The sequence below is a fragment of the Pinus tabuliformis genome, chromosome 8, assembly GCF_031772625.1.
Source record: "Pinus tabuliformis cultivar Carrire ecotype Pingquan chromosome 8, CPIR1, whole genome shotgun sequence".
Classification (NCBI taxonomy): domain Eukaryota; kingdom Viridiplantae; phylum Streptophyta; class Pinopsida; order Pinales; family Pinaceae; genus Pinus; species Pinus tabuliformis.
Genome location: NC_142294.1, coordinates 1,558,481,811 through 1,558,496,491, shown reverse-complemented (window position 1 = coordinate 1,558,496,491; position 14,681 = coordinate 1,558,481,811). Strand labels below are relative to the sequence as shown.

At 38.0% G+C, this 14,681-nt stretch overlaps 1 protein-coding gene across 2 annotated transcripts in view; it reads left to right on the top strand.

The window, feature by feature from the left end:
* LOC149241910 (uncharacterized) overlaps positions 1-12,167 on the top strand; it is a 178,085-nt gene extending 165,918 nt beyond the window's left edge. For both annotated transcript variants that reach the window (XM_089374071.1, XM_089374072.1), the window contains exon 4: positions 11,362-12,167. In XM_089374071.1, coding sequence (XP_089230197.1) covers positions 11,362-12,031 — 670 coding nt within the window. In that variant the 3' untranslated portion in view covers positions 12,032-12,167. The remainder of the gene's footprint in view (positions 1-11,361) is intronic.
* Positions 12,168-14,681: the final 2,514 nt, after the last annotated feature.

The following is a 14,681-nucleotide window of genomic DNA, read 5'->3' as shown; positions in this document are numbered from 1 at the left end:
TTTTTCTCTCAGCCACAAAAAGTGTCATATGTTGCATACTAAGGGAATTGTGCTAGGATACCATATATCACTTGCTAGTATCCAAGTAGACTCTGCCAAGATAGAGATCATCATAAAACTTATAGTTCCCACTACCCAAAATGACGTTCAAAGATTTTTGGGACATGCAGGGTACTATCAGAGATCCATAGAAAATTTTATGAAGATAACATTATCCTTATTCCAATTACTCACAAAAACTGCAGAGTTCTACTGGAATGACCAATGCCAATCCACATTTGAAACTCTAAAGGAAAAATTGTCGATTGCACCAGTCTTGCAAGGGCCAAATTGGTCCTTGCCTTTCCATATATCTGTTGATGGTTCAAATACAACCATTGGGGTTATATTGGGACAAAAAGAAAATTGGAGACCATATGCCATCTATTATACTAGTAAAAACCTCACCCCTAATGAACAAAATTATACTCTAAGAGAGAGAGTTTCTTTCTATAGTACATGCTATTAAAAATTTTCATCATTATATTCCGGCTATTCTATATTTGTGCATACTCAACACTTTGCTATCAGGTACCTCATGAACAAACCTATCACTAATGGCAGGGTGACTAGATGGTTGCTTTTGTTGCAGAAAATTGATATTACCATCATTTATAGGCTGAGAAAGGAAAATGTGGTTGTTGACTTCCTATTCAAGCTCAACAATGAGGGGGAAGCATCTCTTTGCCTTATCTACTAATACCCCTGAGCAATGTTGCACGAAGCGGGAGCGTTTTTTGGAAGCGGGGACATGGAAGCGTCATTTTCCAAAAATCTAGGAAGTGAAGCGTCCGCGGAAGCGTCTGCTATATATATATATATATATATATTTTAATATTTTTTTTGCATTTATACTCAAAACAAACATTCCAAATAGCAAATTAATTGTAGAAGACATAAAAACATGCATATTTTTGCATAAATCAAGATAGATATGGCATCCATGATTCCATTGTAGTTACTAGTATGTACAACAATCATCTATATTCTAGCTATTACAAACATACATCAAATTTTTAAGCATACTATAAAACATAAAACATTTAAGCATATTATAAAACATAAAACATAGAGCATATTATGATTTATCTAGCAAGTGAGCAACTGTCAACATTTGTCATGTCCAAAATTCAAATAATAATGTTTACAAAATATGTCACTTGGTCACCGCCAAGACAAAAAAGGTTCAAAATTCAAATTCACAAGCCTACAAGTCTAATGAGTAATCTATGACAAAAAGTAGTAGATTGTGAATATATCTACTAATCTCTCCTCCTTCCACCACGAATAGAACGTGTCGGCGGGCGGGGACCTCCACGTGGTGGCAATGAAGAAGATGGTGTTGTGGAAGTTGTGGAAGTGGCACTGAAACTGATGAAGAAGAACCCCCTGCTGTTGGTGTTGAACCATGGAACCTAGGAACCAAGGGACCAGATGGGGGTGGGGGTGGCATATCAACACGATCATCATCATCCTGGAATCGCTCAAAAAATTCATGCAAAAAAAAACACTAGTTAACAAAAAAATTAAAAACATGAATTAGAGAAATGCTTTATAAGGAAAAATTGGAAAATTCATACCACAATGGACATACCTGGATAAGAGCATCCTCTAATTGCTCTAATCGCAACACTCCATCCTCCAAATTGAGCTCCTCTGGATTCTTGTCCCAAATCAACATGTCTTTATTAGACTTTGCATCTTCACAGTAATGGGACAACAATCGCAAGTTGTAATGAACATAAACCAAGCTCCTTGCCGGGTCTAAACTCAACCTGTTCCTTTTAACACTGTGGATGAAAGAATAAGAGCTCCAACACCTCTCTGCAGAAGAAGTGTTTACCACCTGTGATAGCATCCGCAATGCCAAAGCTTGTAGAAGTGGAGTACCCCCTCCATGCATGTTCCACCGCTCAAGAGAAGAAAAAGTCTCTCGATCTTTAATTGCATGCATGCTCCCAAATGGACCAATGTTAAGCATATAGTTGCTCCCCTGTCTCTGTACCAATGCAGCCTCCTCCTCATCAGGGATTAATTTACTCAATGTAGCCATATATTTTCTGTGAACCTCTTGATCTTGGTGTGGTTTTCTCCTGCTTCCCCCCCAAGGTGCTGGTGTTGAAAGCCATGATGGATGATAGTATTTAGGTGCCAAAACATATGCTAATGCATGAAATGGAACATTTAGCATTTCCCATCGGTTTTGCACCTCTACACGAACATAATTGTACAAGGTGGTATCTCTAGGCTCAACAATGTCTTTAATCTGCCCCAACATGCTATCCATTTGCTCATACACCTCCCCAATTACTGGTCGATCTAAATCTGCAAACTTGATCATGTAATAAATTGGTTTGGTGAATTGCAAAACATATTTAACCTGTGACCAAAAGTAACTGTCAAGAACAGTGTCCTTGACTGCATTAGCACCATCTGTGTCAGTGTTAATTTCATCCCATGTTTCAGCACACACCAGATTAGTTAAAGCTTGTCTCACCTTCACTAGCCGCCTAAAGGTGAGGTAATAACTAGCAAATCTTGTCTTTGCAATTTTAAGCAACTGCAACTTGGAGTAAGTGCCATAGAAGTAGTTTACCCTTGTATGCCCTGTGATGAATTTAATGAGCTGCTTCCCTCTCTTGTAAAGCTCAGTAATCCACCCACATTCTTTCTGCTTCACAATATCATGCATCAAAAGGTTCAATGTGTGAACCAGGCACCTAGACCAAAAGATGTGTGGATGAGTACGCTCAATAATTTTTCCTGCTGCCTTACAATTTGCTGCATTATCTGTGATCACTTGAACCACATTCTTCGGACCAACATCTTTGATTGATTTCAATAGGAGATCTGCAATGTTTTGTGCAGATGCAGTGATGGAGGAGGAGTCATGACATGTAATAAATATTGCACCACTAGAAGAAACACCAAGAACATTTATCAAATGTTGGTTTCTAATATTTGTCCACCCATCTGATACAATGGATACCCCAAAATCTACCCACTCATTTGTAAAACGTGTCAAAGCTCTTTGAACCTTAGCTTTTTCTCTTTCTAATAACACTGTTCTAGCTTTCTCATAGTTGGGGGCCTTGTATCCTTTTGGGGCTTCATTGATGGCCTTTACCATTTCATGCCAATAGGGAGAGCGAAGCACATTGAATGGTACATCGCAAGCACAAAGAAAACGGACTATCTTTCCATCCACATCATCCCTCCTAGCAACATTAAGGAAATCCCCTATTGTTCTTCTACCTCCAGAGCTTGCAGAAGTACCATGAGGAGATGAGCAGCTACCAAATTTAGAGGTTGCACTTGATTTAGAATGAGTTCTTTGTTTCTTGTATTTTTGTTGTGCAACCATCTCTATTTGGATGTATTTTCTTCTTTCTTCAGTTGAAATGTTTGGGCAAATTTGTACCCCCACAGCACCCTTTTTTTCATCACTGTCCAGCACCCCACAAAGATGCCTCCTCAAACAGGTATATGAACCACAATATGGTTTTCCTTCATGACAACCTTGAGGGCACACAAATTTGTAAGATCCACCATCCTTTCCCCCATCAAGTTTGGTCACATAGTTCCACAAGGGTGTTGATGTAGCTTTCCCATCTTGTGTTTCAGTGTCCTCTTCAGGTTCATCCCCTTCCTCTTCAAACCCTTCCTCCTCATCATACATTGGGTCACTCATATTGGGACCACTGTCCTCTTGTGTTTCATCCCTTCTATTTCTATTCCCCTTGCCATCATTAAAACCAAGAGTGGAATGATACATAGAAGCCAAAAGAACACCATCTTGGAATATGGATATAGGTGGTGGACAACCTGTAAGTAAAGGAGCAAGTAGAAACAATGGGAAAGAGTAGGAGAGGGAGGAGAAAAATACAAAAAAATTGTCAAAAAAATAAGGGAGTTTGGGGTTTGAACTTACCGCTTTAGCTCTTGCAGATGAAGTCCTCCAAGCTCTTGCTCCAAGCTCCTCCTCCTTCACTCCTCCAAGCTCTCCTCTCTTCTCTTCTCCAACTCTCATAAACTCAAAGTGAGAAAATGAGGAATGAATGGGGGCTTTATTCTTTTCATTCCTCACCTTAATCTCACTCTAACCTCACCCTAACCCACCCCCTTTATGTTAAGTTAACATAAATTAAAAAAAAAATAAAAAAAATTGTTTTTTTGCCTTGCGCGCGGCCTCCTTTCCGAAGCGTACGGGAAGCGTACGCTTCCTCCTTCGAAGCGCCATGCTTCTGAGGCCCGAAGCGCCGTACAAAGCGCGCTTTGGAGGCCTGGAAGCGGCGCTTCCGTACCGCGCTTCCAAATTTCTAGGAAGCGGCGCTTCCGTACCGCGCTTCCAAATTTCCAGGAAGCAGCGCTTCCGAATTTGGAAGCGCCGCTTCGGGCCACGCTTCCTAGGCGCTTCCGTATGGGACGCGCTTCGGGGCTTGGAACCGCCGGGGGGGGGGGGGGGGGGGGCGCTTCGTGCAACATTGCTCTTGAGGCAACGAGCTATACCTTCATACATACAGATATCGTAAATCTGCATTTGCCAAACATCAAAAAGAGGCATCAACGCCTGTTGATATTTTCTCTTGCTATTGTTTTCTTTGCAGAATTCTCTTTCAAGTTTTAAGTATCATTTGATGAAGAGTTAGAAGTTTCAACTATCCTATAGCTGTACACATTTTCGCAAAGGAATTCCATCATGCTCGAGCATTCAGATCATCCTAGATTTATCATCATCAGTCGACAGTTTGTCAGAGTTGTAAACCCATTTTGCAAAAGTTTTAATGTAAAAGATGCTAGTATGACCATACGTATGTAACAACCTAGGTAAGCCTACTATTTTGGTGACGATTTTCACCCTAAGAGGTTTTTCGTTGTGTTTCTAAACACAGATGATCGGCAGAGTTTTTCTCTCTAGCCTCACCCCAAAGCTAGGATAGATTTTGTCGTCAAGATCTTAGGCAAGTTCTAGTGTTCTAATTGAGTCTTCTGTAAAAGTGATTTGGAAATAATTTTAGCTAATTGGTTAAATTATTTTATTACAAATCACTTGGTCTACTAGATCATATTGAATCACAGAATTGAGTAAAATAATTGAGGGTCTATAACGAATGGGTTTTTGCACTTTGAAGATTTAAATGTAATAATCTTATGTAAATAATATTTTAGCATTATATCTAAAATATTAGAGGGTTGGAAAAAATTATTAATCCCCTTGTGTCAATTAATTAAATTTTTTGACAAAAATAAATTAAAATCCTAAGCCAAAAATTTAATTAATTGGTGTCAAAATTAAAATCCTAGGGAAAATAAATTCTTCAAAAAAGAAAAATTTGTGGGTCTTAGAGAAATTAATTTTTGGAAGTCCCTCCACCAAGGAAATATTGAAAATTTCAAGAAATTTTGGACCCTTGGGCCTTGGTGGTTAAGTAAAAGTCATTTTTTAGGAAATTAGCTCAAAACTAAGTTGCACGAAACGTTGAAATGGAAACATCAGTAGAAATGTCAGCCGAAATGTCATATATGTATATGTAAAAATATATATATATATATATATATATAAGTGAATAACACATTATCTTGTAAGAAAAAAGGGAATAAGACCCATGGATAACAATTTAGAAGGAAAAACAAGTCTATATTACCTCTCATATATGATTACATGATGGTCGAGTTTTGACCAAGTTTTGGAGTTTCAGGTACGGCTATGGCCCGAAACGTCAGGTTATTAGAAGTTTCGTGCAACATAGGCTCAAAATAATTAATTTTGAGCTAATTAAAAATGAATTAAAAGATAAATTCGAAAATCCCTCAAAATTAAAGATTTTCGACGGTGGTGATTAAAAGATAATCAAATATTTATCAACAGTCGAGATTACTTTGACGGGTATTAAACCAACTAGCCGTTTGGAGAATTTATCTATAAATTTGAAGCCATTTGCTACTCAAAGCATCCAATCTTTGGATAATGTACTGGCTCTCGAAGCTCTCTTGTAATTTTTTTTAAATAATAATAATGCAGAAGTCTTTGGGATTTTCATTGATGGTGGTGTTTCTCTCCTACTTCTTATGGTAATATTGCTCCTAATACTCTATTAAATAATATTTTAGAAGTTGTTGATTATTAGCCTTTGTGGAATAACTTATTGCACAGGTATCTTGCATTGATTGTTGGATGTAAGGTAACATTTTAATTTAATTGAATTAGTAGGTGTCTCTATTGCTCTAACAACTTGATCTTGAGTGTGCAAAGATCTTTTTATATTCAAAAACTTAGACGTGAGGGGAAGTCTCTGGTTGGACCAACCAACTCCCAAGGCATAAGATTTGAAGAGTCTCCCTGATTGGATCCCAAGACTTATTTAACGAAAACTTTCTTGCAGGGCTTCTTGGCCAGTGCCTCATCTAAAGTATTTATTTCCAATTTTTTTTAACTTATAAAGCTTTAAATGATCTATTTGCTATTTCTGGAGCTACTCTATCTAATCTATGGGCGGAGGTGTCCTCATACCCATAAATTAGATTTGTAGATTATTTTGAAAATATTTGTAAAACTCTTATCTCTTGCTGAATAATTTTAATTGACTAACCTAACTGTTCAAGCAAAGGATTTTAAAAATTTTGTGGTTCACAGTGTTATTGGAAGATTTTTTGAGCAGGCCGCAAGACCTCTAGGGCTTATTCTTACATTTTGATATATTAAACCCTTGGTTTTGCATAAATAATTGATTTTTTTTAGGAGCTTCTAGAAAATATATTTTTTTTTGGGTGTCTGAATTTATGGAACCCATTTGCAAATCTTCTAAAGTAAAAATCGAATTTTTGAAACCGTTTTCAAATTTCTAGGAGCCCTCGTCAGATTTTATGCCTATATGATTCTTCCTTGGACGTCCAACAATTGAAGCGAGAACCCCTTTACAGAGATCGGATTTGTTTTGAAGGGTTTCAAGCTTTTTTCTGGTTTGGTCTTGGAAGAAATCGATTTTAAGTGCTGCAAAATTCAGATCTATTTTTGGGAAGCCGTCCTCATTTTCCTTGGAGCAGAATCGTTTTCTTTGGGAAGTCGTCTTCAATCTTGAGCCTGCACAAAAAAATCTCTAACCCGCAGTAAAGTGAAATTCCTTAAATTTGAATCGAAATTGTATTTTGGAGGGCCTAATCAATTTCAGAGATAAATTCATAATCGATTGGTTACTTAGGACCTGGAAAAACTTCAGATACATAATTTTGATTAAAGCCATGAGCATCAACGAGGTTTTCTGGGCCATCCGGAATATTTGACGTGAAAAATCGTTGAAATTTTGTGAAGTCATCCTAGTGGAAGCCACAATCTAAAATCCTTTTGCAAGGAACATTTAATTTTTCTCCCAACCGTAAGGTTCTTCCCTTTGGAGAAAATCGATTTGGGGAAATTTTTTATTATCATAAGTTGCATAATTTAATGACGGTTTCTTTTATTCAATTTAATGCCCCTTGGGCATTTAGTGGTTTAAGCAAGAGAAGTTTATTTTATAAAGGAAAGTAACATTATCGTGGGAGGAAGTCTAATTTCATTTGGGAGAAAATATCTCATTTTAAATATTGTAAAACTATTATATGAAATTTTCTCTCATAATTGTCTTAAGGAGGGATATTAAAATTTTATTCGTAAATTCCCTTTTGAATTTTTCAAGGCTTGCCCATTGGTTTAGTGGTTCTCTCTGAAATTTTAATAAAACCTTATTTTGTCCTAGAGGGAGCTTGGGGTCCCACCCCTTGGTATCTCTATCTCTTGACTTGCACCATTGGTTCTAATTTAATTTGCATTTGCCTAAGCACTTCAATTAATTATCATTTATTTGATCTAATTAGCTTTGGTTTACATAGAACAATATTTGTTTGGCTAATAGATTTAAATTGATTGGAGTTGCTTATATCATCAAATAATCACTTGTGCTTTTTTCATTTCATCCATTTGCTCTTCAAACATTCTTAAAGAGACATCTTAAGTGGAGTGACATTTGCTAATTTAATTCATTTCACATAAGAGCAGCTTCCATTGAGAGCACTTGAATTATTTAGATCTAATTGCTTTGTGAACAACTTTAATGCTTCATTAATCTTGTCATTTTGGACTTATTTAGCATAATCATTTCTCCCCTTGAAGAATATTGCATTCTCATCTTGCATTTGATCATTATAACTAGAATTGTGGGTTTACTTTGTAATTGCAATAGTTCTACTTTGTAAATCATAATTACTTGCAAGTCGTTCTTAAATTGTTTATTGCTCATATTTTTGGTTATCTTGATCGATTAAACTATCTTTCTTCTTGCAGCACTGCTAATCTAATAACTTGAAGTTTCCATGTTGTGCAAGTGATATAATCTATATTAAGCATTGTTCATTAGGCATTGGTCTCTATTCCATAATCTTGATATTGTCTCATTGATCTCAATTTCTTTAATCTTGTTAAGACATACTTTGCTCATTCAATAAATACACTTGCTAATTAATCTCAATTCAAGTTGTCTAGAGAGGTAGTGATCTTGCCCTTTGATCTCCTAGGACTAGTTGCTTCAACAAGTTATCCCCCTTTCATCTATCTTTAGGGACTACCCCCCTTAGCTTGTCTAGGAGAGAGCTAGAACAGAGTGAGTAGGGATCAGGGTGACAACCCCTACTCTGAGCATTGCGCTTTAGGTGTACACTTTGGGCGACAACAAGACATTTCTAGAATCCTCCCAGCTGATTCATCCTGGTCATTTGAACACGTTCAAAGGGCTTCATTCTGATATAGCACATCTTTAACATATTTAATAACGAACTTTGCCGTTGTGATTTGTTCAAGAGATCGCACACTCCACTCTTTTTTGTTGCCCCTTTGGGTATAATACCACATCAACTAAGAGTTTGTATCAATGTTTTAAGACTCCGACTCCGACTCCGACTCGGCCGAGGATCTACTCCGACTTCGACTCCGAAACGGTAATGACTCGGCCGGCTCGATTTCAGTGACTCGGTCGTTGTAAAAAATACATTAAATATTTATTTTTTTATAAAAAAACATAATTTTAAAGATTTTAAACATAATTTTAGAGATTTTCATTCATGTTTCCAAACACACCTACAACTGGAGTCCTTGTTGGCTGTGAGACTGAGGATGGTGGATTGGGATCTGCATTCAACTGAACAGCATGTTCAAGTTCAATTGATGTCTCGATATCTAAATCTAAATCAAGATCCTCATCAAGATCAAACTCTGCTGGACGACTCTCCACTACCCAATCTCATGTTGGATCAATGTCTTCCAACACAATGGGATCTGAATCAGGTCTTTTGTTCAGCAAATGGTTTCGTCTGAGCCGGAGGTTGTATTGGACATAAACTAGATCATTTAACCGTTTTTTATCCAAACGGTTTCTCTTCTTTGTGTTACTTGGGAGCAGGAGCGAAAATGGGAGCGGGAGCGACATTTTCAGAAGCTCCTGGTTTGGGAGCGAATCCCAGAGGAGTTCGACAACCAATGTCACTAACATCAAGGTACATAGAGGGATTGGTGCTCTTGATTAAATAAGAGTTCCATACCCTAATACATGACAAAATTCAATGGAAACATTGCAATCCTCCAATCCTGAAATCCTGAAAAACTGATAAGTCTGCTGGATTTTGAATGAAATCTAAAATTCTACTTTCTCCATATGAAATCCAATGAGGCCGAAACCACTCTCAAACATCCTGAGTCATTTCATGGTAATGTTAAAAATTTAAGTAAAAGGATGAAAATGAAGATTAAGGAGAATGTCACTTTTACTTTAAGAATTTAACATTACCATGAAATTTGAATAGCATATCAATAGTAGAGAGCATTTGAGTGTGTTAAATAGGGTTTGGGAGGGGGAATGGACCTCAAATGACATTTAGCAAATTCATATAACACCTTGGAGTCCAAACCAATCAGAAATCACCTTAAAAATCCATTAAAAAATATTAAATTGCTGTTTAACGTGTTCTGGGCTGGCTTTTTGTGACTCGGCCGAGTCATAACAGAAACAGCCGAGTTGGCTGAGTCAGCCATGACTCGGCCGAGTCATGGCTGACTCGGCCAAACGTACCATTTCAAAGGCCGAGTCATGGCTGAGGGTATTGGCTCGGATCAACTCGGCCGTTTCAGTATCGAAACGGCCGTTTTTTAAAACAATGGTTTGTATATACATTTGTTTATATGCATGGGGCTTTTTTTACCTTGTTGACATGTTGCATAGACAACTCTCCACCATGGACTGCTGTGGGGAGTCTCTTGGTACCTGGCTGGGTGATTTGGCACATGGTTTGGTCAACTTAACTTCTGGACATGTGGTTTAATAAGACTTGACACTTGGACATATGGTTTAATAGGATAGGATTGTGGTTTTGGCTCGACTTTGTAGGGACTTAAGTGCATAATAAGCTCTAGGACATATGGTTTAATGGCACATGACACTTGGATTGTGACTTTGGCTCAAGTTTGTAGGAACTTAAGTGCATAATAAGCTCCAGCGCCTAAGATTTGAAAGCTAAAAGAGGTGGGCTAGAGCCCATCACTTTTTCTAATTTTTAATCTGAAATAGACAACTTAAATAAAAATAAAAATAATTTTAACAAACCTTTTGGCTTGGGATATTGGCAAATTTTGAGAATAGGAGATGGAATTGACAAAAGAATTGGTTGTCATATGAAAAATAGGACGAAGTTTTTGAAGATTCACTGGATTGGAAATTTTGAGGTAACAAGAAAATAGCGGCTGTGCAAATATTGAGAAAATTCAAAATAATTTAACCTGGTGATTTGATGTTACAACAATCTACAACATACAACATCTGTTACCACTGATAAGCACCTAGGTTCTGAACTATTTTACCCAATTTACTATCTTGCAAACTGTAATTCTGGCGTATAATGTAAGGTTGAGTAAAATAAATAAATGCACTCTAAAACACTAGCATTTGAAGAATAGACACGGGGAACCATGAAATGGGCTCTCAAACAATGATAGTAATAAATCTAAACAGACCTAGTAAATTGCCGAGTTAATATCTGATAAGGTCTATGGTGTATGGTGTCAAATTATAATGTAGCTCAACATTGTGGTTTGATGTATTATGAATGAAAAGCATTGAAGTGCATGAGTGCTTTTAATTCTTTTGTTTTAAATTTGTTTGGATTAAAAAAAAAACGGACGTACAAATCCTTGAATTATGTATACTGTTTCAAAAAGGTTGCAAACTTCTAGGGAATTGTAGAGTGCTGGATGTTACTTTGAATTCAGTGACAATGTCTTTTTGGTGATTATATGTGTTGTAGGTGGGAAGGTATGATGCACATTGCTCTTCACAGCTGGGCACAACATCAGAAATGGGATGATTTCGTGTCCAATTCTAATTCAGAAAAAAAAATCTTTCTTGCTGTACAACTGCTGCATATTGCAATCAGAAATTTAGGAGATTCTTGTAGCCTTTTACGAAAGGCTTGTACAGTGGCAACACCTTATAGCTTCTACATTAGTAGCAAGGAATGGGAAGCACAATTTGGACTGGATGCTAACAGTGACATGGTTTCATGTCAAAAAAATCCGAAGGCTCTTTCTTGCAAAGAAGTGTTTTCTAACTTAATTGGAATTGTGGCAAGAAGATGCAGATTTGCAGATGCATATAGAATTGTAGAGGCCAGTCTCAACAGTTTGGCTGATGATTCCTTACAATGGATGAAATGGCTTCGACATCTATCTTCTGAAGACACAAACTCAAGTGGTCAGCACAGTTGCGATGATCCTTATAAACTTCTGAGAGAGATGTTTAAAGCAGACCAATCGGATGTATTGGAATATGAAAGTGCTTTCTTGCGAGTGAAATCTAAATTCTGTCATGAAGTGAAGTTTGAGGAAGCACAGAGTGGTTTTGCATTTCTTCTTAGAAAATATAGGCGTTCCAGGAAACAGTTTATCAATGGAATGTTGGCTTTGCATTCAAAATGAATGGAAGATTATCACACGAACTCTTCTTTGTTTTCCCATTTATGTGAAAATGCTTTATGTAGGCATGTTATGATTGGTCACATCTTGTGGGAGTTATCTGTCCCACTTCAATGGAAAACACTGCTGAGCTTCTGTAGTGGCTCTTTGTGGCGGCCATTTCTCCAGAAAATGTCTATAGTAGGAAGAACTAATGCAAATTTATTTTATGCCCCTTAAATTATAGAAACAGAAAGCTTTCTCTGTAGATTATATGCATGATGTTGGATTTCAATGCAAGCGGAATCTTAAAACTTTGAAGTTTCCAAGGCATGATTTTTTTCTAAATTTGTTATTTTGAGTGGATGACATTTTGTTTGATGGTATTTATAGTACTGATCTTTGTTTTCTTATGCAGTGGGCTTTTGTTTTTGAAAAAATTTCATGTTTTAGCTCTTCAAAGAAAGGAATATATTATATAAATGTTTCAGTCCTTGAGGGACTTTCAGACATCAAGATTCAAAGCCATTATAAGAATATACTCATTATAAGTTCAACATGTCACATGCGGAAATTGAACCCAGGAAGGGATAACAACATTTCTTCCAACCACCAAAGCCACGTCCAATTGAGTTTTGAATTACTCTCATTGTAAAGGAATCTAATAAATTAATATTATTTGATCCTCCCCAGCTTGGACAAGTTGGGGTATAAATTGTGATGGACTATCTTGTATTTAGAAGGAAAGGCATCATGATGATATTGAGATATTAGGCTCAATAATATTGTCCTCTTATAGCAAAGACTTTGTATTGGGGTTGTTACCCACCACTTGTGGGTGACACCCATAGGAGAAAATTTTCTCCTAGCTCCTCAGCTGGCAGCACCTTGTAGCCACCAAATAGCTCAATGTGCCACCATCTCCTCCACCTGAGCCAACCGTTATGCTCCCTCAACCATCTGTTATGATCGTATGTTTGAAGGTGGGCCTTCCAACCCCGAAGGTATGACTTTCATTATATAGTTGGGTATCTTTGCTTAATTATCATGGACACTTTTGGGTCTGGATTAGTGGGAGGATTCAACAAAAAGAATGGGCTTGGTTTTTACTCTTGTCCCCTTGTCCAATGTGGTGGTTAACCTTGTATCCTAGTCCCGTGGGACGTCCTTTACTGGCTACTAGCTTTAGGAGGAACACTACATGGGAAATCCCGATTTTGGTTGTGTGGTCCTGCTTCTTGACACCACATATATCACTCCCCTCTGCTCATTATAACCTATTTCTAATTATTTCCCATATGGATCCACATTTGTCCATTGGGTCCACAAGGTGTTAGCCTCCCCTTCCCCTTGTCCACACTTTGGGTCGGGCTTAGAACGATGCCCCAGAGGTTGATGCAACTAAAAAGAAAGTAAAAAGTATAATTTGGCCACTCTCAACAAGAAATGTACCATAAAATGCAAAAGGTGGCCGGGACATACAAAATTAACACGTGGGCAAAAGCCAAACATCAGCTCTACCCACATCACTATGACCATCACCTTGGTTTCTAGGGTCCCCCTACATCATTAAGAAACCCATGATTGTCCCAATTCCTGGTGGGCGATGAACTGCCCGACCTTGAAGCGGTATTCACTACTACATCATTCACATCATGCTCTCATACCCTGGAGCCTTGAGCAGTTTTAGAAGAAAAATCAATAAAAGGTAAAAGAAATATGAAAAAGGGTGGAAAAACAAACGTCGAGGTAACTCATGTACCACGATTTCCTTCTCCTACACTCATACACCCAAGTGTGGGCTTCCCTTATTTTAGTTACCCTTTTACAATGGCATGGGGCTTGGAGTCTCCCCCTGATGCTTCCATTCCATTCCATCATTATATCACATGACACTTGCCACTTGAAGGATGTCCCATGGACCTGTCACTTCTTTAGAGATTGAAACCACCTCATAGGGTCCTTGGTTAACCTCCTTGAACTTCGAGACACCTGTGCACTCTAAAGCCCACTATGGAAGGGCATGCCACTATGAAGTGTCCACTTGGTTCCATGATTTGTAAGCTCATTTACTCAATTACACTGATGATTTGTCATACTTGAAGGTGAGGAAACGCATTGGAGCTTATGCAGGATTACATGTGGGTTTTCATCATGGGCTTTGGTCTCTCTATACAGGGTCCAAGCCTTCTAGAGTGTCATATTGGCATTTTTAGGGTGTGTGTTGAGAGCCATGGGTCTCCACTATAGTAGAGAGCAGATATCTATGACATGGGATCTTTCAGTGCCATCCATTGCTCGCATGTGTTCCACCTATTTGATGATGATGATGATGATGATGATGCACCTGGACCACCTTGCCCTACACACTTGCACCACACACTTGACAGTTGATCCAAGGCCCAGATGAGGTTATATCTCACCATAGGAGACAAAGGGAGCGCTTGCATCATTGTTCCAGCCCTTACAAGTGGGATACAGGCTTGTTCGATCCATTTGGAGACTGTTGATTTTTGATAGCTTGGGAAGGACTCCAAGCCCTAGGGTTCAAAGTTTGGAGGTTAGAGCGCCACAAAAGCACTTTGTGGGCTTGGAACCCAAGATGTGGTCTTTGCACCCAATATTGTGGGTGTGAATTCGTGAGGAGTTTTGGACATGTGATGATTTGAGGTGA